Source organism: Apus apus, chromosome 3 (assembly GCF_020740795.1).
Source record: "Apus apus isolate bApuApu2 chromosome 3, bApuApu2.pri.cur, whole genome shotgun sequence".
Lineage (NCBI taxonomy): Eukaryota > Metazoa > Chordata > Aves > Apodiformes > Apodidae > Apus > Apus apus.
The window spans coordinates 13,064,842-13,092,318 of NC_067284.1; the positions used below are offsets into that span (position 1 = coordinate 13,064,842).

Consider the following 27,477-nt stretch of genomic DNA (forward strand, 5'->3'; position numbering starts at 1 on the left):
ACACGACCAATTTCTCGCTCTCTGTTACCCAGAACAGAGAAGTGAAGCTGAGATCCTATCCCCCGAAACCGTGAAATTAGCCCCCTGATTTTGTACAAAGAGGATTTCTGTTCTGTTTCCTTCAACGGAGCGTCACCTCGTTTTGTTCTGCGGAAAAAAAAAAAATATCTCCCAACAAGAGAAAAACAACAACAACAAACACAACAAAAATCTCAATAGCTTTTTCATTTCCCAGGGCATCCAGAGAAAAGAATACCTGGGTTCAAATCTTTAATAGATCTACTCTCCGGAAAGATACGAAAGGATCTTCCCGGCGATTATTTATGCACCTGAATACGATTATTATTAAAGTTGCTGCGGCTGAATGCATCGATGTTCATACAAGGTTCAGTTTAATTCTCTTTTTATTGCAGCTTCAGCGCATAATGGGTTGGGTTTAAAGAGGGGGGTGGGGGGGGAGGGTAGGGATGCTGCTCTGAAACCCCTCAGCAACCAGCGTTCGAATAACAACGCGATGAGACTCCCGAGCGCAGCAGCTGAAGAACGCTAATAATTCCTAGCCCCTAACAGCAAGAAAGGGCACAACGTCATTTTTTTTTTTTTTCCCCAAAGTTATGTTGTTTTGTTTTTTTTTTTTTTTCCCGAGCGAAACTCAGCGCCCCGGGAGGGTCCCCCCCCCTTCCCGCTGCGTTTCGGAGGGGCTCCCGGTCCCCGCGGTGGAGTGCGGGGAAGGGGGGGGGTGTGAGGGGGTTGGTTCTCATTAACGTTTTATTGAGGGATGCGTCTGCCCGCGGGCACGGGACTCTTTCGGCCTAAGCGCGGGGTACGGCAGGGCCCGGATGGCGGGGAACCCCCCCTCCCCCGGCCGTCGCGGCGGGGCCCCCCGGCAGGGCGGCGGGGCCGGGGCCGGGGCGGCGGGGCCGGGGCGGCGCTGATTGGGCTGCGGGCGGCCGGTCCGCGGCAGCCCCCGCCCCGCGGCTCCGCCCTGCCCCCGCCGCCGCAGTGACACTAATGAGCGAGTTCTTCCCACCGGTCTCCTGCCTGGAAGTGCTGACAGATCAAGGCAACAAATTTCAATTACAAGCCCTAATTTGTGTCCGCAGAGCGTTTGTTACCCATGTCAGTCCTGCCTGGCCCATCAGACGGGGCAGAACGTGGAGGAGGAGGAGGAGGGGGAGAGAAGGAGCGCATCTGCAGAGAGGAATAGATTTTTTTTTTCCCCTCTCTTTAAAAACCTCCCCCCCACAAAAAAAAAAAAAAAAGACCCAAACAAACAAGGAAAAAAAAACACCCAAACTTGGCTGATAACTCGGATTTAAAAAGAAAGGCGAGGAAAAGCCCCAGCCCCTTGCCTGCGCGGTCGGGAGGACGGGAGGGCGGACGGCGCGGCAGGCCGGGCGCGGGTGCCGGTGCCGGCGCCTGGATGCGCGGGCTGTAGGGCAGCGGGCATGGCCGACAAGCGGCGGTCCTCGCCCGGCACCACCATGAGCCTGAAGGCTCACGCCTTCTCCGTGGAGGCGCTGATCGGGGCCGAGAAGCAGCAGCAGCAGCAGCAGCCGCCGCCGCCGCGGCAGCCCAAGCGGCGGAAGCTGGGCGGCGAGGACGAGGCGGCGGAGGACGAAGGGGGCAGCGGCTGCTGCGCCAAGAGCTCCCCCAACACCACCACCAGCACCTCCTCCACCACCGCCAGCGGCAGGACCTGCGGCGACATGGAACCGGGCGCTGCCGCCCGCGCCCCCGCCGGTGAGTGCCGCCCCGCTGCCCGCCGGGCGGGAGGGCCCCTCTGCCGCCGGGGCTCCGGCTCCCCCTTTCCCAGCCGGTCTCTTCCCCCGTTATTCCTTCTGTCTTTCCGCACGGCATGGGCGCCCCCTTCCCTCCCCTCCGCTCCAAACTCGCGGGGCTCCCCGGGGCCGCGGCGCGGAGCAAGAAGGGCTGCCGGGGGGGCTGTCGGGGCCGCGGCAACAGCCGGAGCCTTGTTTCCGAGGAGGGGGGGAAAGCGCTCATACAACGCGTACGTCTCCCGCCGGGAGCGTGTGTGCAACCGCGCGTGTCCGTGTACGCAGCACACACCTCTAGATCTGCCTGTCACGGACGGGACACGGACGTGAGCGGCACTTTCCCGCTGCGGGGGCAGAAGGGCCGCGGGCCGGTCGCGCCAAAGGCGCCCGAACGAAACGCGCTGCCGCCCAAGCCCCGCCGACCCGCTGCCCTCTCCGCCTCGGCCCCGCTGCCGGGAGCGCCCCACGCCCGGCCCGGCCCGGCCTCGGGCTCCGCGTCGGGGACCCGAGTCCAAAGCTTCGGCGCCCTTCTCGCCTCCCGCACGTCCCAGCACCCGGGCGGCCAGCCCCCTCCCCAGCCCAGCCCGGCGCCGAAGGCCGCGGCCCAGGCCCCAGGCTAGCGCAGCCCCTCGCCCCCCGCCGCAGCCGGTTGGGGCTGAGGGAGACCCCCGGTCGGGATGTCCGCCCTCCGCCGACCCCTTTCGCTTCCTCCGCTCTCTCCGCAGGCGGCTGCGAGGAAGGCTTCCTGGCGGCCTCCCCGCCCGCCTCCCCCGGCGGCTCCCCCAAGGGCTCCCGGCCCGGCTCTCCGCTGCCCGCGCCGCGGGTGGATCTGCAGGGCGCCGAGCTCTGGAAGCGCTTCCACGAAATCGGCACCGAGATGATCATCACCAAGGCGGGAAGGTAACGGGCACCCGCGGGGCCGCGCCGGGGCTGGGCCCGCCGGCGGGCACGTTGCGGCGGGCAAAAACACGGGAGCGCGGGGGGGGGGGGGGGCGGGGGGGCGAGGGGGCGAAAAGAACCCAAAAACAACCAACCCCCCGCAGATTTCCGAGGCAGGTTGATGGCGAAGATGTGAGATGGGCACGGGGGCACGGGGCGTGCCGGGTTCCCTCTGCGTTAGGGCGAGGTCTGGGAGCGCCGTGCCCTTCGGGAAACTTTTTCCCCTTTCCTCTGGGTACACATGGTAAAAACCTGGGCAGTATAAAAGTATCCGAACTTATTAGAAATTGCAAAAACATATTTTATTAAATCCATATGCTACCTTCTGCGTTTTCAGAGAGGCTTTATTAGTGATTGAAACGCAGTCTTAAACGGCACAAAGCAACATTTGTCTTCAGAGAGCCCAGTCGGGGCTTTGCTGTTTTATCTTACAGGTGCACTGAAATAACAGCGAAAACTAGTTAACCGGGGTCAGGTTTGCCCTCCTGCTTATCCAGAAGTACCGCAGATAGGATTTTTCTTTCCAGTAACGAGTTTTAATTGATGTTTATATATAGATAGATTTGAACAGCAGCAAATACTGAGTAAACTGGAATGGCTTTTAGGTTTCTAAAATACAGAAAAGTACCTTTCGTTCGCTGGTCACTAGGACGGTGCAGGGTTTGTTTTTTTTTTTGGCTTCAAGAATATAAATGGATGGATTTTTTTTTTTTTGCCTTCTTGATAAAAGGCATGCCAAACGTGAGCTTAGGAACGCGTTTTTATGTTAAAACTATCGCATCATTTCATGACTCCACCTTCTCTGCAGAGGAAACTAAATCGTGAATGCATTTTGAACAGTTTTTATGTATTTTATTATTATATATATTTTTTTTTTTAGCAATTACCTGGTAGATTCGTTTCTGCTTTCAATAAAGAAGTTTTACTATACCTTTCAAAGGCAGAGTAGCTCTCGCACTTCACCTTTAGCAAGTTGCAGACAGGAAGTCCCGTCTCAATAAAGACCATATTGTTGGGTTCCAGCATGGCACGTTGGCTGCTGGAGCTGCATCCTCTTCTCCTCAGTCTATCCCCGCGGATTTAGCTGCCTGATGTGCTGCCACAGAACCGATGCACCATTTCCTGCTGTCAGTCGAGCCTTCAGTAGCGATTTGCGTTGCTCCAAGTGTTGGTCTTCCTGGGTGGAGGTGGTGTTTGCACATCTCCAGAGATGTTATTCCTAGCTAGTGTCTCAAAACGGGCTTTAAATGCGCTGTTCTGCTAAAGTAAAGTCTCAAACCCAAATGATTTACTGTCTAACAATAAAGCTGAAATGATGTGGTAATAGCTGTGCTCCCAAAGCGTATCCCCAAACATACGAAGCATTGTTCGAGTAAATGCACTTTAGAAATCTGTTTTGACATATCGAATGGGCCATTTCATGGCTGTGTAAGTATAATCGTCCAAAAGGACTCTCTAGGCTAAAAGGAAGAACGAGAAAAATCCCACGAACCGGTTACTTTTCCTAAACAACCGTTCCCGAGTCTGTTTCATATTAAAAATGACCTCTCTCTTTCCATGTTCAGGCGGATGTTTCCCGCAATGAGAGTGAAGATCTCAGGTTTAGACCCACATCAGCAGTATTATATTGCTATGGATATTGTGCCAGTGGATAACAAAAGATACAGGTATGGTGACTTTAAGGCAAAAAACATATGATGCAAACCATAGGGAGCTTGGCTATTGGAAGAAAACATTAACACTATATAAATTAGCAGAAGGTCGTGGTTTAGCTCTCCTTCAGTTTCCTATTTTCATCCTAGTGCGTTTAGAAAAAAATGAATTGTGCCAAGTATGCAAAACCAGCTAAAATGTCTGTTGAAGCTCTTTATACATTTGCCTTATGTCGTGTATGTGCTGTGGGGATATGGTCAGATTTTGGCTTTCAGAGAGTGCAATTCTAGTGTGGTCAGGAAACGTTACCGTATTTTATTCCTCATAATGTCAGTGGGAATGATTTCCTATTAGCAAATAAATACGAAAATGCACATTTTTCTGGTGCTAAATGGAATTAACTAGCATTAACATTAATAGTATTGGTGTCTGATTTCAGGGCATTTAATATTTCTTAGTCATGCTTTAGAATGATCGTGTAATTTAATTTAAAAGCTGTTTATCACTCAGATACTCGTTTGCTTAGATTCACGAAGGGTAATGTTTCCAATTACTGTTTTTTAAAGAATTAACGGCATTATTGTTTGAAGAATAATGTCAGGAACAAACCCAGTTGTTCTTTGAACATGTAACAGTAGGAATTACGTGCTGAAACTCTCACTATTGGAGGGCAGTCTTGTTTCCAGGGAGTTAGCTGGACTCTGCTGAAACCACGGGTCCTGCAGAGCTGTTTGCAGGATCGGGCCCGCTGCAGTTGCTGTTGGGATTTGCAGACGTTTTTGTAGGTCTTGCTCTGCAGAAGCGATCCCATGCTCTGTAGGAGCCATGAGGAGCCTGGCCAAGTAGTTCAGTGGAGGCAGGATCAGGTCCTTCCCAATTGCTGCTTTGATTGTTTCGACCCCATACTTTCTATAACGCAGGGAAAGCCGCTGCAGATTTAATTGTAGAACTAGGAATATTTCAGAATAAGACTAAAAGGCTGCTTCTGCAGGAATGCTGCCTTGTTTATTAAGCAAACACTGCCACATGTTTTTTAGGCATCCTTACCTTATTGACTGCAATTTTGTCCTTTTCTCCTGTGGTATTTAAGACGTTTCTTAGGACTATTTTAGATTTTGTGCGTTGTATATTTAGATTCCAGTGCTGAGGATGTCCATTTCATACAGCTAGGGGAGGGTTTTCTGTCTGTACCATAGCAAAAAAATGCTTTTTTCCTTTGGATCAGTGCAGTGCAGCTTGTATGAAAGCCCTTTTCTTGCTTCACGTTGCATGTGTGCATTTACTTAAAAATCTAAGTATACAATTTCTAGAAGGTCTGAGCAATTCCTTAATGTGTAGAAAAGACGAGGTGCTTATTCAAAATTTAATAAAAATGTTAATATTAACAATTAAAACCAGTTATATTGAATATGAGTTGTTAAAACCTCATTTAATTTAAAAGAAATATAGTGATACTGAGCTGCACTGTGTGCCTGGTGCCCAGATAACTGGAGCAACAATCAAAGTTATATGAAGGGCAGTGTTTTCTTAGTTGGCAAACTGAAATTTCTGTAATAATAATATTAGAACCACGCCTTTAACCTTCCATCTAAATATTAATGTTTTCCATGTTTTACTTGATGCTATTTCTCATTATTTGCTTTACACTCTTTTCTTCCTGCTGTTATTTTAACTTTGGCTGCTCATGTGGCTCTATGGACTGTCTTGCACATGTTCAAATTTGAAAGGTACAAAAGCAGTCACATGGAGCCTGACCTTCAGCTGTCACAGCAGATAGCAAAAGTGAATGGAAATAAAGAAAAATATACCCAGGTCTAGATTTCTACCGAATTGAACCTAATTGTAAATATTTGGAATCTTAAGGTGTTGCTCAAAATACTTAATGTGTGTTTATGACTTAATTTACTTTTGTAAGGGAAGCATACATTTAGTATAAACCATCAAATATAAAATAAATGAAAAAATGTTACAATTGTTGAGTGTGTGATCTGAAGTTGAGAGTTTGTTTCCAGGAGAGAATTTCACTACCATTCTCTTTCTGAGTTTTACAGCTTGATATGCACTGTACAGAGCGATGCATGTATTGGATAATTTTGGTTTAATTTCCAATTATGTTCTTCACCTTTTTCTAATAAGGAACTGGATTTTACAAACATAGGATTTGATAAAACCTTTCCTGTTTGTATAAAAAAATGTAGCGGGATTCGTGGAATTTTACTGTACTTGGAAAAAAATACATATCTTGAAGTTTCCAGTTAGTGCTTTTCAAATTGCCTTGTGAAGTGTCTGCCTTCAAAATAAGTTTTCTACCAAAGCAGGCACTATTTTTATTAGAAAATTACTTTGTCAGCATTTGCCTATCAAATGAAATATGGGCTGTGTTTTTTCATTTTGGAGTCTTTCTGCAATACTACTCAAGACAATTAATATGGTCTTGCAGAAATAGTTTGACATAGTTTCATTATTTTTCCCAATCGCAATGGTTTTTCCCTTCAATAGTTTTATTTATAGACTCTTACATTAGATTCAACATGTTAAAGCTTCCAAATATGAAATTACTACTCAGTTGGGTAAATGAAGGATCGGATTCTTCCCTGTTTGCTGGTGCTTATGTAGCAATCAATGAGCTGACATCAGTTTGAAGCTCAGTGTGGAGCCTAGGGTTAAGACTGTTACTGATTTTAAGACAACTAAGGTCAGATCAGAGCATGGTTTTTAACCTTACTTTTGCAGGTACCAAAACTGTGTTTTGAAACAAAAAAAAAATAGCTTTTATTTATTGTCCCTTCTCGCTTTGTTAATTGGTGGGTTCTTGCTGTATTTATGGGCTCTTAATTTATCAGTGAGCAGTGAGTCTGATAAATTATTTCAGGCTTTGTGGTTATAGGTATTTGCTTTCTTTTTATAGGTATGTTTATCATAGCTCCAAGTGGATGGTGGCTGGTAACGCTGACTCCCCGGTACCTCCTCGTGTTTATATTCACCCCGATTCACCCGCCTCTGGGGAGACGTGGATGAGACAAGTGATCAGTTTTGACAAGCTGAAGCTTACCAATAATGAGCTGGACGATCAAGGGCATGTGAGTACTTGCTCTTCTGCAGTATCATGTGTAGGCACATTGCTCAGCCCTGCAAGACTCTGACGTACAGCTTCAGGGTGCCAGAAATAGGCTTGACTTTCCAGAGCTGTTTTGGAACTTTACCGTCCAGATCTAAAATCTGCTTGCTTTCTGCTCCGATAATTAACTGCTTATTAGAGCCTGCTGTTTTACTCCTCCCTCAAAAACAGAACTCCTTCTGCAAAGTAAGATTTTACAAGGCTAAATTGCCTAATATGAAGGGGCAGAATTGCTCTCATGTTTTCCCACCAAGTGCGTTACTTGCAATTTCTGCTCTGATCAAAAAGGACGCTTAAATTCGCAAGTGGCTAGAAGAAACATTAATAGTGTGTAATAACTTCACGTGAATAAAAATGCACTTAACTATTTTCTTAACCTAAACATTTGTGTGAAATCCCATGAGGTGTTAATAATTACAGTCAAAAACGAACAACATGGGAGCTGGGTTCACTCCGATAATGATTTATTACATACCTTATGAAGTAAGAGCCTTTCACAGCTGAGGCTCATTACTTCAGAAAAAGCTGGCGAAGACGTATGCAGTATGAGTGTTCTGTTTGCAAGTTCCAAATTGTTTAGTTATGACATTATCTAATGTGACAAAATGTGTTATGTTAATATTTCCTTTTCTCTTCAAAACTGTTGAAACATGACAGATGTAAGCCAGTATCTTTCCAGCAATCCTAGAAATAGTTTTTACTTGACACCTTGGGAAATAATTAAAAAAATGAGAATTGTTTGTAGTCAGGGTGAAGTCTTTCATTTTGCAAAATCCTGTAATAAATGGCAAATGTTGGCTTCCTTTCAGAAGGAGCATCAAGTTCCAAGTGGTAGAGTTTTAAGATGTTGGAGGCAAGTTTTGAGACAGGATATGGATTCCATTGTCCTTAGCGTAGCCCAATTTATTAAGCAGGATTCTTGCTCCTTCACGGAAGGGAGTGAAAGAAAACGTACCTGGTACAGAGTATGAAGATACTACATGCATCTTTCAGTGTAATTGTAACTCTGTGACATTAAACCAAGTGTTTTGTCAATATATAGTCCAAGTTTAAGCATGAGATTTTTTCCCCCCACCATTTGTTAATGTGAGACTCTAGCCAAGCTGTGCAGGAGCTACAACTCTTTCAGTTACAGAGGCAGGAATACAGGAGACTGGCTGGACTGAGCCAGCAAATGTGGCAACGAGGCTTAAAAACCTCCCCTTCACATAATGCTGTTCATACTTCTATTGCACTCAACCTTAAAAAGAACGTGGAGGTATTCACATCTCTTTAATTAGCAGTGCTTTACTTCAGGCTTGTAAGAAAGAAATTGCCTCTCTCCAGAGTTAGAGTTATGGCGTCTCGCTGGGCAGGTTCTGAGTTAAGGTTGCACACGTAGTTCCCTTCGTTTCCCCAGCGCTGGTGTATTTGCAGTTCTTCTTGAGTGGGAGTTGCTTCCTCTGAGTTCTGAGTCTATTATAATGGCTTGAAAAACTGAAGCGGAGGCGAGTGGGTAAAGTGTTGCTCTTCCAATGGAGAGCAGGAGGCTGGTTTTTGAACTCACTCGTTCCAGGGGGGTGGTAGGTGGGTGCCGTGGTCCACCCGTGCACTTGCAGTCACAAGCTGCCCTGTGATAAAATCTTGGCGATGTGGGGAATTTTATTACTGTATTTTTCCATCCCAGATCTTAGCTTTGTTTTTATTCTGAACTGAAACCTGCGTAGCGTACGCAGCACACCATTATTCATAATGTGGGGGGATATAAATTTTCTGGTTCTTAGTTAAGTATTTCGATTTGGAAACGAGTGAAGCAAAGCCCTACTACACTGATTTGAGACACATTGAACTGATTCTGAGCTACGGCAGTGCCCCTCCTCCCCAAAATGGAAATTTCAGTATTAAAATAAAAGGACAAAAGAAGGATGACTGTAAAATAATTTCATATTTTTCAAATCTGGGAAATTGCAAACATGTCATTCATAATTACCAGAAAAGGCAAAAGCAGAAAGCAGAAAAGTGTCTCTTGCAATGGGTACATTTTTTCTTTTAAAGCTATGGTAGTGTGGAATGCTGTATTGAAAAAGCTATGTAGCCTCTGCATGCCTCCAGCAATAATGGAAAACGAATAATCATATTTTGTGATGAATATAAAAAACAATTGTTTTTCGTAAGCAGGAAAGAACAATTTTTCTCAAGAGGGCACCAGGGGAGGCATGGGGTATTATTGGAAGAGCTAGAGGTCAAGGCTGAACTGTCCCTCGAATATTTGGTTTTGCATCAAATGTTCTGACTCTCCCCCCCTTGTAGGGGAGATGGGGTGTATTTTAGATTGTTAGAAAGTTGTTGTTTCTTCCCCTTCTGCTTAGGTAGAATGTCTCAGAGGAAGCTTGGTGGGGTCTTTACTCTGCCATCATTCCTCCAGTAGTTCAAGCAATGTTGGTTTTTAACTGTTGTTCATTTGATGTGCTTTCTGTGCTTTTTGGTTCAGGGGCTTTAATCTGTGTCAGAATTGTTCCTTTATTCCTCCTGTGCTCCTCAGAGGTATCAGCTTTTGCAGTTTTTGTGTTAAAATCCCAGTGCGAGGTTTTGATCTTGCATGGGTTGAGTTAGGGAGCTTGCATGAGATCAACCCAGAGACCTTTTACCTATTTCAGAGTGTTCTCAGAATTGGCAAGAGAAGTAACCCATGTCCATGGGAATGGGGACGGTATTTGCAAACAGACACTAAGGTAATGTTTCTGTGCAGTATCTATGTTGTGGCAGTAGCTAATGGCAGCCAGCTCCCCTTGCGTGGCATTGGTCTGGGATTAGCTTCTTGTGGAAGGCCATCAGCCATCTCTAAGACAGTTTGCTTCACTGCTTGAACATTTTCTGGGCTCCTTGTTACCTGCTGCTAATTTCATCAGTATTTTGAGTGGGAGTTTGTGACGATGTAAGTTTATGGTGCTGCTCTGTGGAGAGATTTTAAAGTACATCTACACGCAGGACACACTGATACAGGGGTTCCGCTCGCAGACGGAAGACATTAGGCAAAATTTGTAAGGATATATTTTCCTTGTGTGTTTTTGATTTCCAAACAGAGTCCCTGCTTTGGATAGATTGTGTGTTCATAGAGGCATTAAGGCCCGATGGCATCATTAAGACGTGTGCCATTTGCGTCTTTCATCTGAGTTGTGATGGTAAGGAAAAGTAAATCTGCATTTTGCAGTTGACTCTGAGAAGTGCATGGCCTGAGCACTCTTGACTAGTGTCTCTCATCCCTCTCTCATCCCTCTCTGAGGGCTAAGTGCTCCATTATAAAAGCAGCCTCTCCCTCCGGCTGGCTAGAGCTGGCTGATTTTTCTATTTTCATGGAATTTTTAATCTGTATTTCAGTAGAGGGGAAAAGGCAATATTTTTAATGCTATTTTTTATGCTTTTCAACTGAGTATTTTTTGATGCAGGGGAACATCTTTTAACTTTTAGTGAAAATGAGGCTGTTAGTGTGTTAATTGTTCCTTGGTGGTTGTTTTTTGTTTTTTTTTTTCTCCCCATTTGAAAATGGGGTGAGGCTGGAAGCAGAAGCGGGCTGTTACTCTGCCCAGGCTCGGCTCCAAGTACCGAGCTCTGCTTACAGTCAGTGGGTAGTTATATGTTCTTGTCACAATGAAAAGCTGGGAAACATCAGCGTTTGCACTTGCAGTTTTTGTCTTTGTGAAGAGGGAGTCCGTTCTCCTCAGCCCCACATGCTTCCCTGACTGCAGAAAGCCTGGGCTTTGCAGGCAGGATAAAGGAGGATTTTTAGTGAAAACAGCATCAGGGTGAGGACCATGCCATCTCCGGAGAGGTGGCTGGGTAATCTCTGCACCGCCGAGCTGCCAGAGGGTTGGCATCTCCTGTGGAAAAGAGAATCGGGGTCTCTGCTGGCTGTGGTGTTTGTGCCACAGCAGTACCCAAGCTCAGGGTCAGTGCTGGGGTCTCATCATGGCAGCACCTCTGAAGATCCAGAGGTAATGCCAGTTTTGTGTCTGCAGTGCTTTGGCCACCTTTGCTCTGCCAGGCTCTTGCCTTGCCCTGCACCTACCTGCAGGTTCCTTGGTGTGGTGTCTTCTGTCTGATATTGATGTCTTGGGAGCTGCAGCGGTCAGAGTGTAATTTTGTATTTAGTGGGAGAGTTTTATTCCCTCACAGAGTGTTTGGGTTCCGTGGGGGGGATTTGTAGAGAGAGGCAGGCTCTTAGCTGTGAGTTGAAAATAATGCCAGTTTGTGTTTGGTGGGTTTGTTCTGGTTAGGGGTTTTATTGTTGGCTTTTAAGGGTACAAAGGGAAAGTTGCTGCTTCTGCAGATATACTTTTAGGTCCCACTTGTGCAGTTAAATGTGCAAAATGAAAAGCTGGAATCTCCTTTTCCTTAGCTTTTTCTTCACAGTAGTTTTGTGTGATGCTTATAATAAGAGCTACATGTTTTTTGGAGAAGGTATTGCCTCTCCCTCTCCTTTTATGTCCTGTCTTCGTGGTGCTGCTTCTAATTCTCCAGGAGTATGCAGTTATGTATTATTTATTTAGAATTCAGAGTCCTGATCATTAACAAAAATCCCATTGTACAAGGCACAGTACAAAATAAAGAAAATTCCTGCTGTGGATTTGCTGATTGTCTAACAGTGTGTCAGCAGAGGAATTTTCAGTATAGCACAGAGCCAGGCTAGGGTGCTCTGAAGAGATGACAAGGATTCATTTAGCTGCAATAGCCACCCAGATAAGGAGTGGGAGGTGCTCATCTCCATGCTGCTGTGACTTCACTTGAGCAGAGTTGCTGGGAGCTGCGGGGGTTATCGTGGCATATGGTCACACTCGCCATGTAGGCAAGTGGTAGAGCTGATGGGGTGAAGTGATCAGGGTGGGGGCAGAACACGGTACCCTCAGTGGCACCCAGACAAATGGCAGGAGTGGCCAGGGCTTTGAACGGTGGAGCAGAGCTTTCTGTAATGATTTTGTTTCTGTTGCACTAGTATCTCCCCTGGTATCACTGGGTGTTCACAGGAAAACGGGGTCAGGAATGTTCTGTCCTCTCTGTATTTTCATTTTGTTGCTCTCTGCCAGTGGAGAAATGAAAGGAGTGCTGTAAAGGAGAATACACATTTGCATTATACAAATCTTGCTCTGTGCAAGATTTCAGAAACTGGGAGAAGGCTTCATATGAGAACATCCATAGGGCACTCCCTGAGCAAATTAATTTGGGCCTGTGATGTCATTAGCAAAACCTTATTTACGGGCTAATAAAACCACTGATTATCCAGAAACTTGGCTTATCCAAAATGGGGTCATGTCATCTGGCCAGGACCAAGTGTATTAAACTAGCCAAACTCTAGTTTAGCCAAATGAATGTAATGTCCTCTGTGTCATTTGGATGAATGAACTTCCATGATGTCTGGCATAGAGGCTCTGTCGAGTGCCTCAGCACATGCACATTCTGAGGCTACTCAAAGAGCAGGAAATTAAAAAGCTTTCCCTGAATGTTGATTGGTGGTTCCACAGGCCAGTAGCCATAGGACTATTTATTTATCAAGTTACTAATTTCTTAGGCTTTCCAACAATAATAGTTGAGCTTCTGATTATTTTTTTTCCTTGAAATCTTCTATTTTAGTAGTGGTTAACTGAAGTGGAGTAAAATAGAAGGAAAAATTCTGTATTTTAAATATTCTCTACAATTTGGGAGCAATGCCAAGAGGGTTTTTTTCTTGTGTATTTAATTTTATGCTCTGTGAGTCATATACTTCTCTTTTATAATTTATTTTGAGTTTGTCTGTGCAAGGAAGGGTTGTATATTGATATATTGTATATTCATTGCATGTTTTATAAATCTAGGGTTATTAACACTTCAGAGTTTTTGATTTGGGTATTATTTTAGGCTAAGTTTCTGCATCTTCAGTGTGTGAGAGTCTTAGCTTCTGTTCAAAACAAGGTATGTTTCCAGCCTTTGGGATATCAGGGAAAAAAATGCTCCAAGCACATCCAAAGGTTCCAAAAACAAAAGACGAATGCTCCTGCTGTTAATACTATTTGATCAAATCCAGACTCCAGTGGAAAGAAAGTGACAAAACTTTCCTAATTCCAGTGAGTCCTGGACTTCACTCCTTCTATTTTTTTTTTTTTAGCCAGTCTTAATTGAGCCAGTCTCTGAATGTGGAGCTCCTGAGTCGTATTTTTTAAACTCTTGGGGTAGGCAATAACATAAATGCAGAGGGATTAGACTACTGTAACAAGAACCTTCAGAGGTTAAAGAAAACATTTGATTTCCAGTAAGTGGCATGGTAAACACATACCATAATCAGTTCCAAAAAGCCTGTTAGTCCTGAAGCAGCAGGGTGTGCTTTCTAATAAATGTTATCTTTTTCCTTTCATGACTGTCTAGATTATCCTTCACTCTATGCATAAATACCAGCCTCGTGTCCATGTCATCCGAAAAGACTGTGGAGATGATCTGTCCCCTGTCAAGCCTATCCCTTCAGGAGAAGGGGTGAAAGCCTTCTCCTTTCCAGAGACAGTTTTCACTACCGTCACAGCATACCAAAATCAACAGGTAACTTGGGCTTTCTGCTTAGCACCTAACAGGCTTTTCAGAGTAAACCAGGGGAGTAAAAGATAAGAGAAAAGCAGATCCTTTTATTCTACAACTTATTAAAAAGCGTTGTCTGAGCCCGTTTTGTATTACAAGTAGCTTTCACTAAGTGCTGCAGCAGTGCCTGGAGGCTGTAACTGAGACTTCAGGCCATGTGGGCTACATGCTGCATGTAAAAAGTCATTCTTGTCATGAAGATCACACAGGTAATTAGGTGTCTTAATTATAAATACAGCATTGAAGCACAGGAAAAGAGCAGTCTTTATTTTTAAAAGTGTTTTTGTACCTTTACATGTAGAATGTGTCTGGATAGAATTTTTAAAGTACTTTTGTTCCTGACTCCGGTGAGTTCAAAACTTCCTGGATCGTCTTAACAGAGAAACAGGTCTGAAGAAAGCTGCAGTTGTTTTCTTTAATAGCATTCAGTGTACATTATTAACTGCAATTTATCTGGATCCACACAAATTCAAAGGCAAAAGTAAACTGCAGGTTCCGTGGCTCCAATATTTGGCTCTTATTACCACCTGTTGAAGTCTTAACATACCTAGTGACACCATAGTTAATGTTGTGACATTTTACTAATTCCATTAAGTAAGTTATTGCAACTTTCTTTTGGGAAATCATACATGCCCTTCTGTATTTTCAAAGAGAAGAGCAGGAGAGATGTGTAATTTCTGTAAATATATATATGTAAAAATATATATATTAAACACATGTAGATAATTATTTGGTGCCTATCCTCTCTATTTAAATAAATTACAAGTACTGAGTGGGGTTTACTTTTTTTTAATGGAGGATCATAGTATAGAGATAATCTCTCTTTTCACATTTCCTCTTGACCTGTACAGAAATAAAATTTAATTTAAATTTTATTGCAGTTAGGCAGTGCACTCTCTTAGGTGAAGAATGACATTTGCCAGAAGATTTTTCTCAAGAATTCCAGCCTGCCATTTGGTAGCATTAAACACCTATTAGCTTCCCTGGGGATTTGCAAAAGTAATGATCAGAAGGCTGGCCCTTATTTTGCTGTGTTTCAGGACAACTGTCATAAACTATGCAAATGTGAAGATGTTTCTGCTCCACTGTTGGCTTAATTCTGTCAGGAGACTCGTTTTGTGTGTTACTTAGGTGAATTTGCAGATAGTAATTTCTCTAATCATATTCACAGATAACTCGTCTGAAGATCGATAGGAATCCATTTGCCAAAGGGTTTAGAGACTCTGGACGCAACAGGTGGGTGTGCAGGGGAAGGAGGTGGGCTTGTTGCTGCTGACAGAATTGGTTTGTGAAGGCTGGTTGAGTGGAATACCCATAATTACAAACAAATTAGTCTGAGGACTCAGAGTCCTTGAGGGAGCACTTAGGTTTCCCAGTAATGTTCTCCATGGTGGGCTCCCATTCCTACTCGGAGCACTGAAATCAAGAACGAGTGGGAGCTGTGCTTGACTCATCTACTCAAGTTTCCTTCTGGGGGAAGTGATGGCATTCCATGCAGGCTGCAAATGGAATTAATGCTTACTCAGGTCTGTGATTTCAGGTTGCTTCTGAAATCTCTTTCTCCTGGCTGGAGACACAAATTGTAGGTATCAGAGTCAAACTGTAAGCCCAGGTTCTCTTGCACCCAAGTGGCATTTATTATGGATCATGGGCTCGTTTTTTTCTCTTAAAGAAGGAGAAACTAAGACATCTTATTCAGTGACCTTATGTTCAGTACACTTGCCGAAAAGGTGGGACACCTGTGTTCAAGTGTTTCTTTAGCTTAAGGAGCTTTAAATCCACTTCCTAGGTGAATGTCTTTCCTAGTAGGCTGTAGATGGCCTTGAAACAAGACTGGTTTCCACCTCCTCTGTTGTGGTTGGATTGATTAATTGGTTGTTCTCTGTTGATCCATGAATCTTTCAAAATAGCAATGGGGAATCTGAGTAGTGCAAAGTGGAGACTTGGGTCTAGTCTCTGCTGCCAGCAGTGATGAGGTATTTCATCCAAAAACTGTTTAATGCAAAATACTTAAGCCTGTTATGAATTGTATGTTAAACCATTTCAGCTAAAAAAAGCAGCATTTAATTGTGGTGCATATTATACATCAGTTCCAGTGACCACATTGCGTTAGGTGTCTACAGCTGCTATATTTATGACCCAGCCTTGCTTAGAAGGGAGCAGACTGTGTGCTGGTGGGAATGCTCAGAGGGTATTTTTTGGTAGCTGCTTTACTGAGCTTTTAGCAGAGGCTGCAGCATTAAAGCCTGTTTTGTTCTTCCACCCAAGTTACATAGATGCTGAGACAGAGCAGAAATCAAGTTTAGTTTTTAAAAGATTAAAGGTTGTAGAAGGGGTGGGGTACTTGTAAAATTTTACAGGAACCCGCTGTAAGTAACTTTTCAGTTTGCACTCTCTATTTGTTGCTCTCTTAAGATTTTTGTCTTCTAGCAAGAAACAATTGGCCATGCTCTGTCGTGGGGTCTCGAAGGGATGCTCCAATCACCAGCATAAATAGGGTTTTGTCCTCCTTTGTAGCCTCTAGTTTGAAATCAAGTGAACAATAACTTCCAAAGAAATGCAGGAATCAAAGAAGCAAACCATGCTCTGTGTACTTGGGGAAGAAAAGAGTTGCCCTGTGTGCCCTGTTTGACAGCTTCCCGTAGGCAGTGTCTCTACTGTGCGTGCTTTTTGCAGAGCTATAAAATAAGCACTAAGGAGCCTCCTAAGAAGTGACACCCTGACTTCTTTCTCCTGAGTTTAAGAGGAGTTAGAATTTTTTCTATAAAGTTTTATGAAACAAGAGAAGATGCCCTTGAAAACAGAGAGAAAAGAATTGTTCAGAAACCAGTTTTGAACTGGATTTAATATGGTGGGACAGCCCTGGTATTACTGAGGATAATGTAGGTATAGTACGAGTACTGCATCTGTAACAATGCAAATCCAGTCTCTGCATTGCATCTCTCCATCTTTGGGGTTATCCAGAGAGGGTTTTGGGTTTGTTTGTTTGTTTGGCTGCTTGGAATAGATTTGGTTCAAGCACTAGAAAAAGTGCAGGATATTTTAACTGAAAGACAGTTACTGTTTATGAAAATGCATTAGGAGGCGAGTCCTGTAAGGGCCAACCTCTGCATAAATGTTTTGGAACTGGCTTTAGATGAGGCCTGAATGCTTTTACTGTGACAAACACAGTCATTACAGAGGTGACTTTGCAAACTCTTGTCTGTTGCAAACTGACATTGTTTTACTGAAGTCAGTATTGCTGTTTTCCTTGATGGTCTCTGTGGTGCTGTATAACTGTGTTTGGGAATGCCCCTTGGATTTTTAATTTTCAAGGACAGTTTGCTTTTTTAACTTATATTACTGGTCTGCTCAGTTGATTAGTATTTTAGTCTGTTGCTGAACATAGAAATTAAATGTTAAGATTTTACTATCTTCATTGTTCTAGCCAGTATACTTGTCACCTCAACATTCTAATAGCCAACAAAAGTGTGAAAAAATACTGTGGTACCATTAAATCCAACTTTTCAATGTTGCTTTAATTATTGCAGCTATCTTACTCTGCACTGTTCCATACAATAATTCTGTTTAATTAAAAATGTTCCATTTCAGGTCATTCCTGTTCAGTCCCACAGGCTATTTTACAGAAATCAGTAGCTTTACCTTTCAAAAGCATTCCCTGTACATTTGCAAAGTGCAGCAGAATTTATGTGCTGAGAATAGTTTCATTCTTCAGTTAGGCCTTAAGTTTGACCCTATAAAAGCTTTTACTCAGGAAAGGACAGGAATTTCTCCCTTTAAATACTTCAGGAAAAACATAACTGTTTTGTTAAATAAACTTGGCCATTTGATAGTGCAAATTAGGGTGGTGATAAAATGTGGAAATTGTTCGAAGGCATCTTGTATAAATTATCACCTTGGCTACACTCCTCCAGGAGGTGGCTTTTATCTCTGCTTTAACTAGGAATGGAAGTTCACCATTGCTGCAGAAAATGAAGGCTATCTTTTTAGCCCAGGTTCAGCTAATAAATACTTTATAACTGTTTCCTGAAAAACTTTTGTGATCCTGCTGGAAATGCTATGGGAAAAAGCAGTGTCAGAAGAAAATGTTGTCGCTTCAGGTTGGGCTATTTGCATAATTTGAGTTTGCAGAGTGTTGCTGCTCAAAGGGAACCCCTTGTATTTGGTGTGTGCCTAATGCTGACACTTAACAGGCCTTTGGGGCCCAGCTGCCAAAAATAACAGCAAAATGATACCTCTGAGGTGCATTATTCATAAATTTGTTTCAAAAAAGCAGGAGCCTTTACCTTCAGAAAATAGAGATTCTTCTAAATCTTGTCTGCCACGATTGTCTACCCAGTTATTTCTGCTTTGTCTTGGCACTGTTGAAGGAAAGTGATTGCCTCTAGAAACGGAGCATCTTCATTTTGCTCAGCACTTAATAAGCAAGACACAACATTGATTTTTATATATATATATAAATATATATATATATATTTAGTAGCCAAAGAACTGTACACCTAGGACTTGCTCATGTTGTAAGTGTGATTTTTCTAACTCGTTGGTAATGGCTGGGAATCCTGTTTTAACATAAGTTGTCAGTGGATCACCTTTCTTCTAGGCAGAAGTAGGAGAGCATTCATCTGGGAGTTAGAGCATTACTTTTAAGGAAATGTCATACTAGGAAAACATTTAACATCATTTTAGCCAAGTTGTGTGTCCCTCTGACCCTGAAAAAAAAAAAAGCCCCAAATAAACACAGAAGAATCAGATTTTGGGAAAGGGAAACTCTGTATGCTGCCAGCGATCTCATAGATGTAAGGCTCTTTTCTAAAAAGCAAAATGAAGCTCAAAGTAATCCTCATATATTACTTATATATGTTTCTGAGGTAAACTCTACAGAGAAATGTGATAAAATACAGCTTGCTTTCATGATGATGTGATGTTTTTGTTCTAAATAGGATGGGACTGGAAGCTCTAGTAGAGTCTTATGCCTTTTGGAGACCTTCGCTGCGGACACTTACATTTGAAGATATACCTGGGATACCCAAACAAGGTAACAGTCTTTATGTTCTTTCAAAACAAAAACGCATGAAATTTTATCAGTTTTACCCACCATTCTTTACAAAAACTTATATGGTTGTGTCACTTGCAGAAAAAAATCTACCAACCAACCCCAGTACATGCCACCACTTCTCATCAGAGCTATTCTGAATTAGAAAAACTAATGCTAACTTAACGATTGTGGCAGTGAAAATGTTAGGTTGTAAAGAAAATCAGATCACACGTTGGAGATGACCACTATTTGAGGATGGAATAACCTCTTCTTTAGTGTTATGCTCTAGCTAGAATACACAGGCAGAGTTCATTTATAGATTAATTCCATTGTAGACAACCAGAGTCCAATACATTAATAACTTGTGTGTTTAAGAGAAGAAGAAGGAACAGGAGAATTAACGTCCTCTAATGGATCGATAGTGGCCAGCTTAATTAGGTTTCCTCCTTGGAAAGCATTCTGGATTCTTAAAGACCTAAAAATTGTTTACTAAAAGTCTCACCAACTTTATCTGCATCCTAGAGCTTGAAAAAATGAGCCTTCTCTCCATTTTGTTTTTACTTGCTGCCCAGTCCATAACGTCTTGGCTCCTGCTTTCTCCATTGTAGAGGTAGTGCTGTGCAGGAGGGACATTCAAATGGCCTGTTTGGATAGAGAGAGGACCTACTCTTTTCTGACTTCCTTGATTTCCAAAGTACCCTAATGCATATAGAAAACCTCTCAGATATTTGTCAACTAAATCAGAAATAGCGCTCTTGATTCTTCACTTTTTGTATTCCAAAGCCATTAAACATCTTCAGAGCAAAAACCCAGAAAAAAGAAATATGCAGAAATCACTTCTGTCAACTTTTTCTTAGCCCACTCCTTTGAGAAATCCTGAGCATCTGTGTTGGATGTGTGCAATCAAAAAGGAGTTTTTGTGCCAAGTCACAGATAAGCTGGATGAAGGTTGGCAGAATTTTGGGCACAGGATGAGGACAGGGGGACTGTCCTTGTAAAAAAGGCCTATAAAAAGAAGCCAGCATCAGACCTGAAATACCTTGTCAGACTGTGTAAGACTGAAAGGCAGCTCACGATGGAACTAGAACATGTAGGAGACAAGCCACCTGTATTGCCCTGTGTCAAGTTCTGTATTTAGTAGCGCTGTTTGAGAACAAGGGAACTGCTCTGCTGTTGCAGGTTAAGTAGCTTGCTGAAGTTACTGTGGATGTTTGCAGAACAGGAGCTGGGATTCTTGGAAAACCTTTAGCCCACTGTATCTGGGCCACTAGGGTGGTTTAGGTAGTTGCTGAAGGACTGGGAGTGCCCACCTTCAGATAGCAGATGTGTTGGCATAGGTTGAAAGAAAAATAAGTATGTCCTGCACTGGGATTTCTTGAATGTGGCAGTGTGTCATGGTGCCTTGTGCCTGTTGTGGCCTGTTGACAAGGCAAGAAGCAGGCAGAGTTCACTGATAATGTGTTTTTCTTTTTGCTAGCTCACCAGTCATGAAAACCTGTTAACTTATTGACAGCATGTATCTCTTTGCAGCATGAAGCTGTTTGGTAGTTAATGTGATTCACAAACAGGGGAGTCTTCCATGTTAAGTGCCTTCTGCCTGGGAGAGTGTGAAAAGCCCAAATCAATTTTTCTACACTTCTTTTTTGCAATCTCTAAGAAGAGTAAGTTTTTTCTTACAGCTGGGGAACTTTCAGTCCTGCAAAAAGGCTTCACCTGTAGCAATCAGTATATTTCAGGAGTGTTCAGAACTGATACTTGTCATGTAAAACGTTCTAGTATCAGTAAATAAACACTTTGCTGCAAACCTAAACCTCCTCCTGCCTGTTCAAGAAATGAAGCAGCCATGCACAATACTCAGCCTACGCTTTTTCTGGAGTTGTTCTGAAGTTTTGTTCTCAGTTTTTTTGGCTTGAAGTTGAAAGTTTTTTCTTCTGAAGTTTTATTCTCAAGTTGTGAACTTCCCTGGAGCCCTTGAACTGTGGGAGCCTCTATCATTTGGGCGAAGGAGTCAGTTCCTTAGGTGGTGATCTGATAGTGAGTCAGGCACAGAATGCTTGAAACACACTCTGGGGTGTAGCAACAGCATAGACAATGAGAAATTCCTAACTTTGAAGAAGACTTCTGTGAGGTGGTACTCACCTGGCTACATCTTAGCTGCCGTGAAGTTTGTTTCCCATGTCAACTGAAGAGTAGTTCACCAAAAGGTTAGGGCAGGAGCTCTGAGTGATGGTTGCAAAAGCACGACCTGTGTTTTCTTTCTTGGACAGGTTGTTTCTTTAAAAATCTGCATGTGCCACAGATGCACACACACCCCTGCACATGTATGTACGTGGCATTTTTTGAACAGATGTGCATTGTGTTTCATGATGAGTTATTATAAAGAGCAAAGGTCTTGTTCTGTCACCTGGGAAGTGAACCTGTCCCAACATGCTTCTTAAACTGTAACATTCTCTTGCAGGAAATGCAGGTTCCTCTACTTTACTCCAGGGATCTGGCAGTGGAGTGCCATCTACCCACCCTCACCTCTTACCAGGTTCCCCTTGCTCATCTCCAGCCTTCCACCTCAGTCCCAACACTAGCCAGCTCTGTAGCCTTGCTCCAGCTGACTACACAGCTTGTGCCCGCTCAGGCTTGACCCTGAACAGATACAGCACTTCCTTGGCTGAAACCTACAACAGGCTCACAAACCAAACCAGTGAGACATTTGCACCCCCGAGGACTCCCTCCTATGTCGGTGTGTCGAGCAGCACAACTGTGAACATGTCTATGAGCGGCAACGACGGCGATGCCTTCAGCTGCCCACAGACTGGCTTATCTATGCAGATTTCAGGGATGTCTCCACAGCTCCAGTACATCATGCCATCCCCATCCAGCAATGCCTTTACCACTAATCAAACCCACCAAGGCTCCTACAACACGTTTAGACTGCACAGCCCCTGTGCGCTCTATGGATATAACTTTTCCACGTCCCCTAAACTGGCTGCCAGTCCTGAGAAAATTGTTTCTTCCCAAGGAAGTTTCTTGGGGTCCTCGCCAAGTGGAACCATGACGGATCGGCAGATGTTGCCCCCTGTGGAAGGAGTGCACTTACTTAGCAGTGGGGGGCAGCAGAATTTCTTTGACTCTAGGACCCTAGGAAGCTTAACACTCTCATCTTCTCAAGTGTCTGCACATATGGTTTGATGAAGCCTTTAAGTAAAAGTACAGTATGTTTGGTGTCTACAGTGTATTTCTTTTGGAATATGAAAGGACAGCTGATGTAGCTTGTAAAGTGTGTGTATATATAATACGAGAGGAAGTTTCACTGAATTTTTGACTTGCTTGTGGCCAGATTATTCTCCTAGTTTGAGTTACACAGAGTTTGTTGCGGCGCAGACTGCTTTAGTTTTCTGGTATAATACACTTAGTTGTATAACACGTTGGAACATATGCAACAAATTAAGTAAGACTTCCTCCCCTTTGCCCCTCCTCTGTTCTAACCCCTTTAAAGAATGAAATGACACTTGGAGTATTAAACAACACAAACAAGCCCAGTTACATTTCCTTAAGTACTAGTAGATTTCTTTAAAGCATTCATACAATGATAAGCTGATGCACCAAAGGCATTTTACAAGTTTGTTCTCTGTTAAAAGGGATACAAAGAGTATTTGGACTTTAAAGTGTTAAGCAACAAGCATCCAGCCTAAAATAGAAGTTTAGCTAATGGATTATTTACAAAGTAAACAGAAAGATTAGTTTGTCTTCTCATGATATGCTGTTTTTAGCTTATCAACAGCACAGCATTCTTACTAGGATTTATTTTTTTCAGCATTAATCTAGATTTATGTTTAAATATTTGAAGACAAATAATGCATATTCAAATTGTGATAGGAGCAATTTAAACCAACAGCAGAAGAAGTGGCATTCCTTGGCACAGAATGAATTGGAGGTGCTTCATTTTTGTCAAAGCAAGGGCTTAATGTTGATGCATTTTTTCCTCCATAAATATTGCTTATAAGACATTTACTGGACAGTAGGATATTCTAATGTATCTTTGTTTTTGTATTTTTGCTTTTTTAAGGGAAGATGGAGGTTTGCTTTAGGAAAAAAAAAAAACAAGTGAGCAGGATGAGAAATTCCATTAATGGTTTTACCCTTTTGTGTATGTTTTCTGTTCTGTTTTTTTTGTTTGGTTTGGTTTTTTGTTTGCTTTTTTTTTTTTTTAAATAAGGGCAAAAAGTCCTTCATCCTCAGTATCTCATCATTGCCTGTAGCAATTAGGCAGATGACCCAGTTTGCCTGCAGATGTTGCTGGAAGCAGAACTTTGTCGTAGCTGCCTCCCTGTAACATGGCCAAACTGAGACCAGGATTGCAATAGGCAAAATTCCTTTAATAGTTTACTTTGAACACTCCAGCATGACACCTACAGCCTGTGTCCCTCCCTCCAGGGAGCCATCTGTCTTCCTCTTTCTCCTTTCTGACATGAGCTTAGTGCTGCTCAGTTTCTCAGTCACTTTATGCTCTGGAACTGGGAGAGGCTCCCTTCCTTCCTAGCTCTGGTTTTAACTGGTGCTTGTAAGAACACAGATCACAAGCTGCTCCTGACCAGGCTTCTCCAGAGAGACAAGGACATGGGGAGACACTTGTGAGATTTCTGCCCTCATGTGCACCTGCACAGCCCTGGTGTCTGTCAGTCTTGCTGCAAAGCTGCCTCTCAGCTGCCTGCCTGTCAGAGCTGAACCATGGAGGTTGTAGAACAGATTTTACTGCTTGAGAGAGAGAGTGAGTCTTCAACAGTAGGCTAAACCTTCTTTATATTGTGTAGGAGATGTAAAGGCATTACAAAGTGGGTACAAATGTAGTTGAAAATGCATCCCTGGTCAGCATTGAAGGAGAGTAAGGCCTTTCAGATTTTTCGTTTTCCTATGTTAGATTTCTTGGTGAAGGTGGATTGTTATGTTTTCCAAGATTTACTACAACTTTTCTGGCAAACAGTGGGCTCAACATCTCCCACTTCAAGAAGGACTTGCAGCTAATATTTCTTCAGTGGGTTGGAGATAATGCATGCAGAAACAGTCCTCTCACTATCTCTTTATTATTTGGGAATAGAAGAGAAACCACAGCAGCCTTTAAGGGGAGGACTTTATTTTTATTAGTTACATATTTGTTTATGCTAAAGAACACACATAGAAAGTTCTCATTCAAAGCTGGAAAGACAAAAAGATGACCCTGCAATTGAGGAGATGTAGGTTTGCTTCTTTGCTGTCACCAACTTCTCAAGTGACCTTGGGCAACTCACTCAGCCTCTCTGTTTGGTTTTCTTTTAATTCTGCAAAATGTGGTAATAGCACTTCTCTGCCTCACAGTAAATGGTGACAGTACCTTTAAGATAATCTTTACATCTGCTGTGCTGTGAATGGTATGTTACAGATGAATGGCTAAGGTAGAGTTTCATGTATGAGGATAAGAAAGAGTGTCTGTGGACTTCAGATCCATCACCAGTTTTGGCATTGCAGTGTCCTTTTGGGCAGACCTGCTAGCAGAGACCTGCAATGCTAAAAACACTGTTAAAAGAACTCAACTAAGAGTTTGTGAAATGCTTCTAAGATGTGTAGAATATGGACAAATTTTCAGTTATGTAAATTGTTGTAGCTCTATTGCTCTAAATTAACAAGAAATGTGTGTATACAGCCAAAACTTTGAAATTATGCAGTTGGACAAGTCTTTACATGGGAAAAATGATACAATTGATCTGTACTTGAAAAAGGTTAAATATGATTACCCATGTCATCTTAAGGGCTGTGACTAGGTAGAAATGTGGAAGAGCTAGATCCTGCATGTTCCTACAGGGGGGAAAAAAGGTTGTGTGTGGATATTGATGGAGGTGCTCTTGGCAAGAGTATGTACTTTATCATCTGGGAATTTTTTAGAACTGGTCTCTTATTTTTCCTCAAATTATTCTTGTCATATAACCACACAATATTGTTTGAAACATTTGTTTCTGAAATTTTGAATCGTATTGTACATATTTACTGGTGTGTCATTGTGAAAAGATTAGCTTTTTATCAATATAGTAAATGCTATATATGCATTATATCTATAATTATATATCTGTATTTTACAAAAATGCCACAGAAAATATATTAAAGTGTGTATTCAAACACTTTTTACTAAACTTGAAAAATTGAGGGGCTTGGGCCTTTTTTTTTTCCTCTATAACTTCAGCAAGATCAAAGGAAGTGACTCCAAGGTAAGCTCTGAAATTCCAAGAATTAATACAGCAAGCTGCAGTGATCCAACTTACAAACGATCCAGTTCTAAAATGTTTTTTTAACCATCTGCTGCTGTTGAAGCTGTATAATTTGTATAGAAAGGTCACAGCAGATGTTGGGTACAAGCAGATGCTGAGGCGGGTAGCAGAGCTGTGAAGTTTTTATGTGGGAAGAAGGGACTGAGCAGCTTGCTGAGCTCACTGGTCAGTGGCAGAGGCTTGCTGGTTCCTCACAGCCCAGCTCATCCCTGCTGCCTAGACCAGTTCAGCTACCCCGTATCAGCCAGCTCTGGGAAGTTAGCACTTCCATGTGACCAGGTGCTTGGGTGGAAGCTCAGTACCCTGCGTATTTTCTCTCTGTGCTCTTACTTTGAGCATTCCCTCTACATTCTGCTTACTGTAAATGCATTGATTCCTAAGGCACAATTTACAACTTCTAATGAGCTGGGTATACTGTTACTCATCAATGAGCAACATTTCTCCCCCAGAAATACTGTTATGTGTAGTGCCCTTATTTCCTATTGTACTGCAATAAATGATTCCATGTGATGCAGGGCACAGGGCCTGAAAATCTGATTACTTCAGAGACTAGGGTTTCATAGTCACTTAACACCAGCATTGTTGCAAATGACCAGAATTAGGGCAAGAGAAGTAGGCATGAAATGCTTGATCATAAATATCAGGCTTTGAGAGAGAATGAAAGCTTCTGTTTTTAATAAGAAAAGAGCCTTTTTTGAAATAGCAGGATCAGACTCCGAGAAGGCTCACTTCTACTTCAGCAGAGGACAACAGGAACTTTAAAATCACAGACAGTGTTGGTATTAATGCTAGCAAGTTGATACCATGAAGAGTTCAACAGAAGGAACTTAAAGAATCATCAGAAGTAGCTGACAGGTCATGTGGGTATATTTTTCCTTAATATATCTAGTTAGTTGGTGCAGAAATGTGTTAAAAAGGCTAAAGAGAAGCTACTATTAGAGGTTTGTTTACCAACTTCACATAAGAAATTACTATTTCATTGCATTCTTCCAAATACGCTCTGAAACTGTAATGACAGTAATGTTTAAATTTACTTTAAAGTCCAAGTTTTAGTATCAGTAACTGCAATTTATCATATTGAAGTAATCATTGCTCTTCTTGGGCTCACTGCACTTTGGCTGACAAAATATATTGAATTGTCAGTTGAGTTCTTCATTAATGTGATTCTCAGATTCAATATTTGGCCTTGTGTTTAAGACATAGTTGTTACTATGTACAGATATGCAGAACTACAGGAAAAGTAATTTTCTGCCTTACTTTCAGCCATATTCCTCTGTTACACAGTTAACTGAGCAAGCAGGACATGCCAGGATGACACACACTTTTAAGAGGTGATGACTTGCTTCATTAGGAAATAACATTTCTAGAGAATTTAACTTGCTTTAAATGCTTTTTGCCAGTGTTGTAGTGCTCTGAAGAGGTGTTTGTTACCCAAAAAAGAAAATGTCCTGTGCAGTCGCCATTTACTCTTGCAAACCAGTGTTGAATTGGCCATAAAACTATCTCAGATGCTTTGGTACTGAAGCCCAAAGAGAGCAGTTCCAGCAAATGAGAATCGGAATCTTCTGAACATAATTGGAGAAGGATAGAAGCCTGAATTAGTGATATTTTTATCTATTGTTTATGTTAAATCTGAATCCTTTTAATCTGAAAAGGCTAAAACTAAAGCTTTGTCCAGGGATTTTCTAGGTCTTTCCTTGCCAAACGTAACCAGCTGCAGGCTCGCTGAAATCCTGTCCCTTTAAATATTGTCTCTGTTCCAGTGGCTCAGTCCTTTAGGCACTCTGCAAAGGCACCATGCAGGCTTCCTGGGGTAGAGGCTGGTACTTGCTCCACTGTTAGTTATTATTCTGAACTGTACTTCTACAGCAAAGGTTAATTATCCGTGGTGAAGTAAGTAGTCCTGCGAAATGTTGTTCCTGATGTTTGACTGAGTTTTAGCATTTCAAGTCAGTAAAGTAAGGACATAGTGCTTTTCAGAAGCATCAGAAAAACAGAAAGCCAGTACTGCTATCAGGAAAGTACAAATACCTTTTTTATTCGCTCATCCCCTTTTGTTCAAAGCTTTAAGACCATTAAATAGTTAAT

At 42.6% G+C, this 27,477-nt stretch overlaps 1 protein-coding gene across 1 annotated transcript; it reads left to right on the forward strand.

Annotated features, from left to right (window-relative positions):
- Positions 1 to 1,058: 1,058 nt before the first annotated feature.
- TBX18 (T-box transcription factor 18) lies at positions 1,059 to 25,227 on the forward strand. The gene is made up of 8 exons (XM_051615630.1): positions 1,059 to 1,743; positions 2,504 to 2,678; positions 4,283 to 4,384; positions 7,279 to 7,450; positions 13,861 to 14,028; positions 15,236 to 15,300; positions 19,005 to 19,099; positions 21,558 to 25,227. Exons 1-8 carry the CDS (start codon positions 1,449 to 1,451, stop codon positions 22,280 to 22,282), a joined length of 1,797 nt encoding a protein of 598 aa, XP_051471590.1. The 5' UTR covers positions 1,059 to 1,448; the 3' UTR covers positions 22,283 to 25,227.
- The last annotated feature ends 2,250 nt before the right edge of the window (positions 25,228 to 27,477 follow it).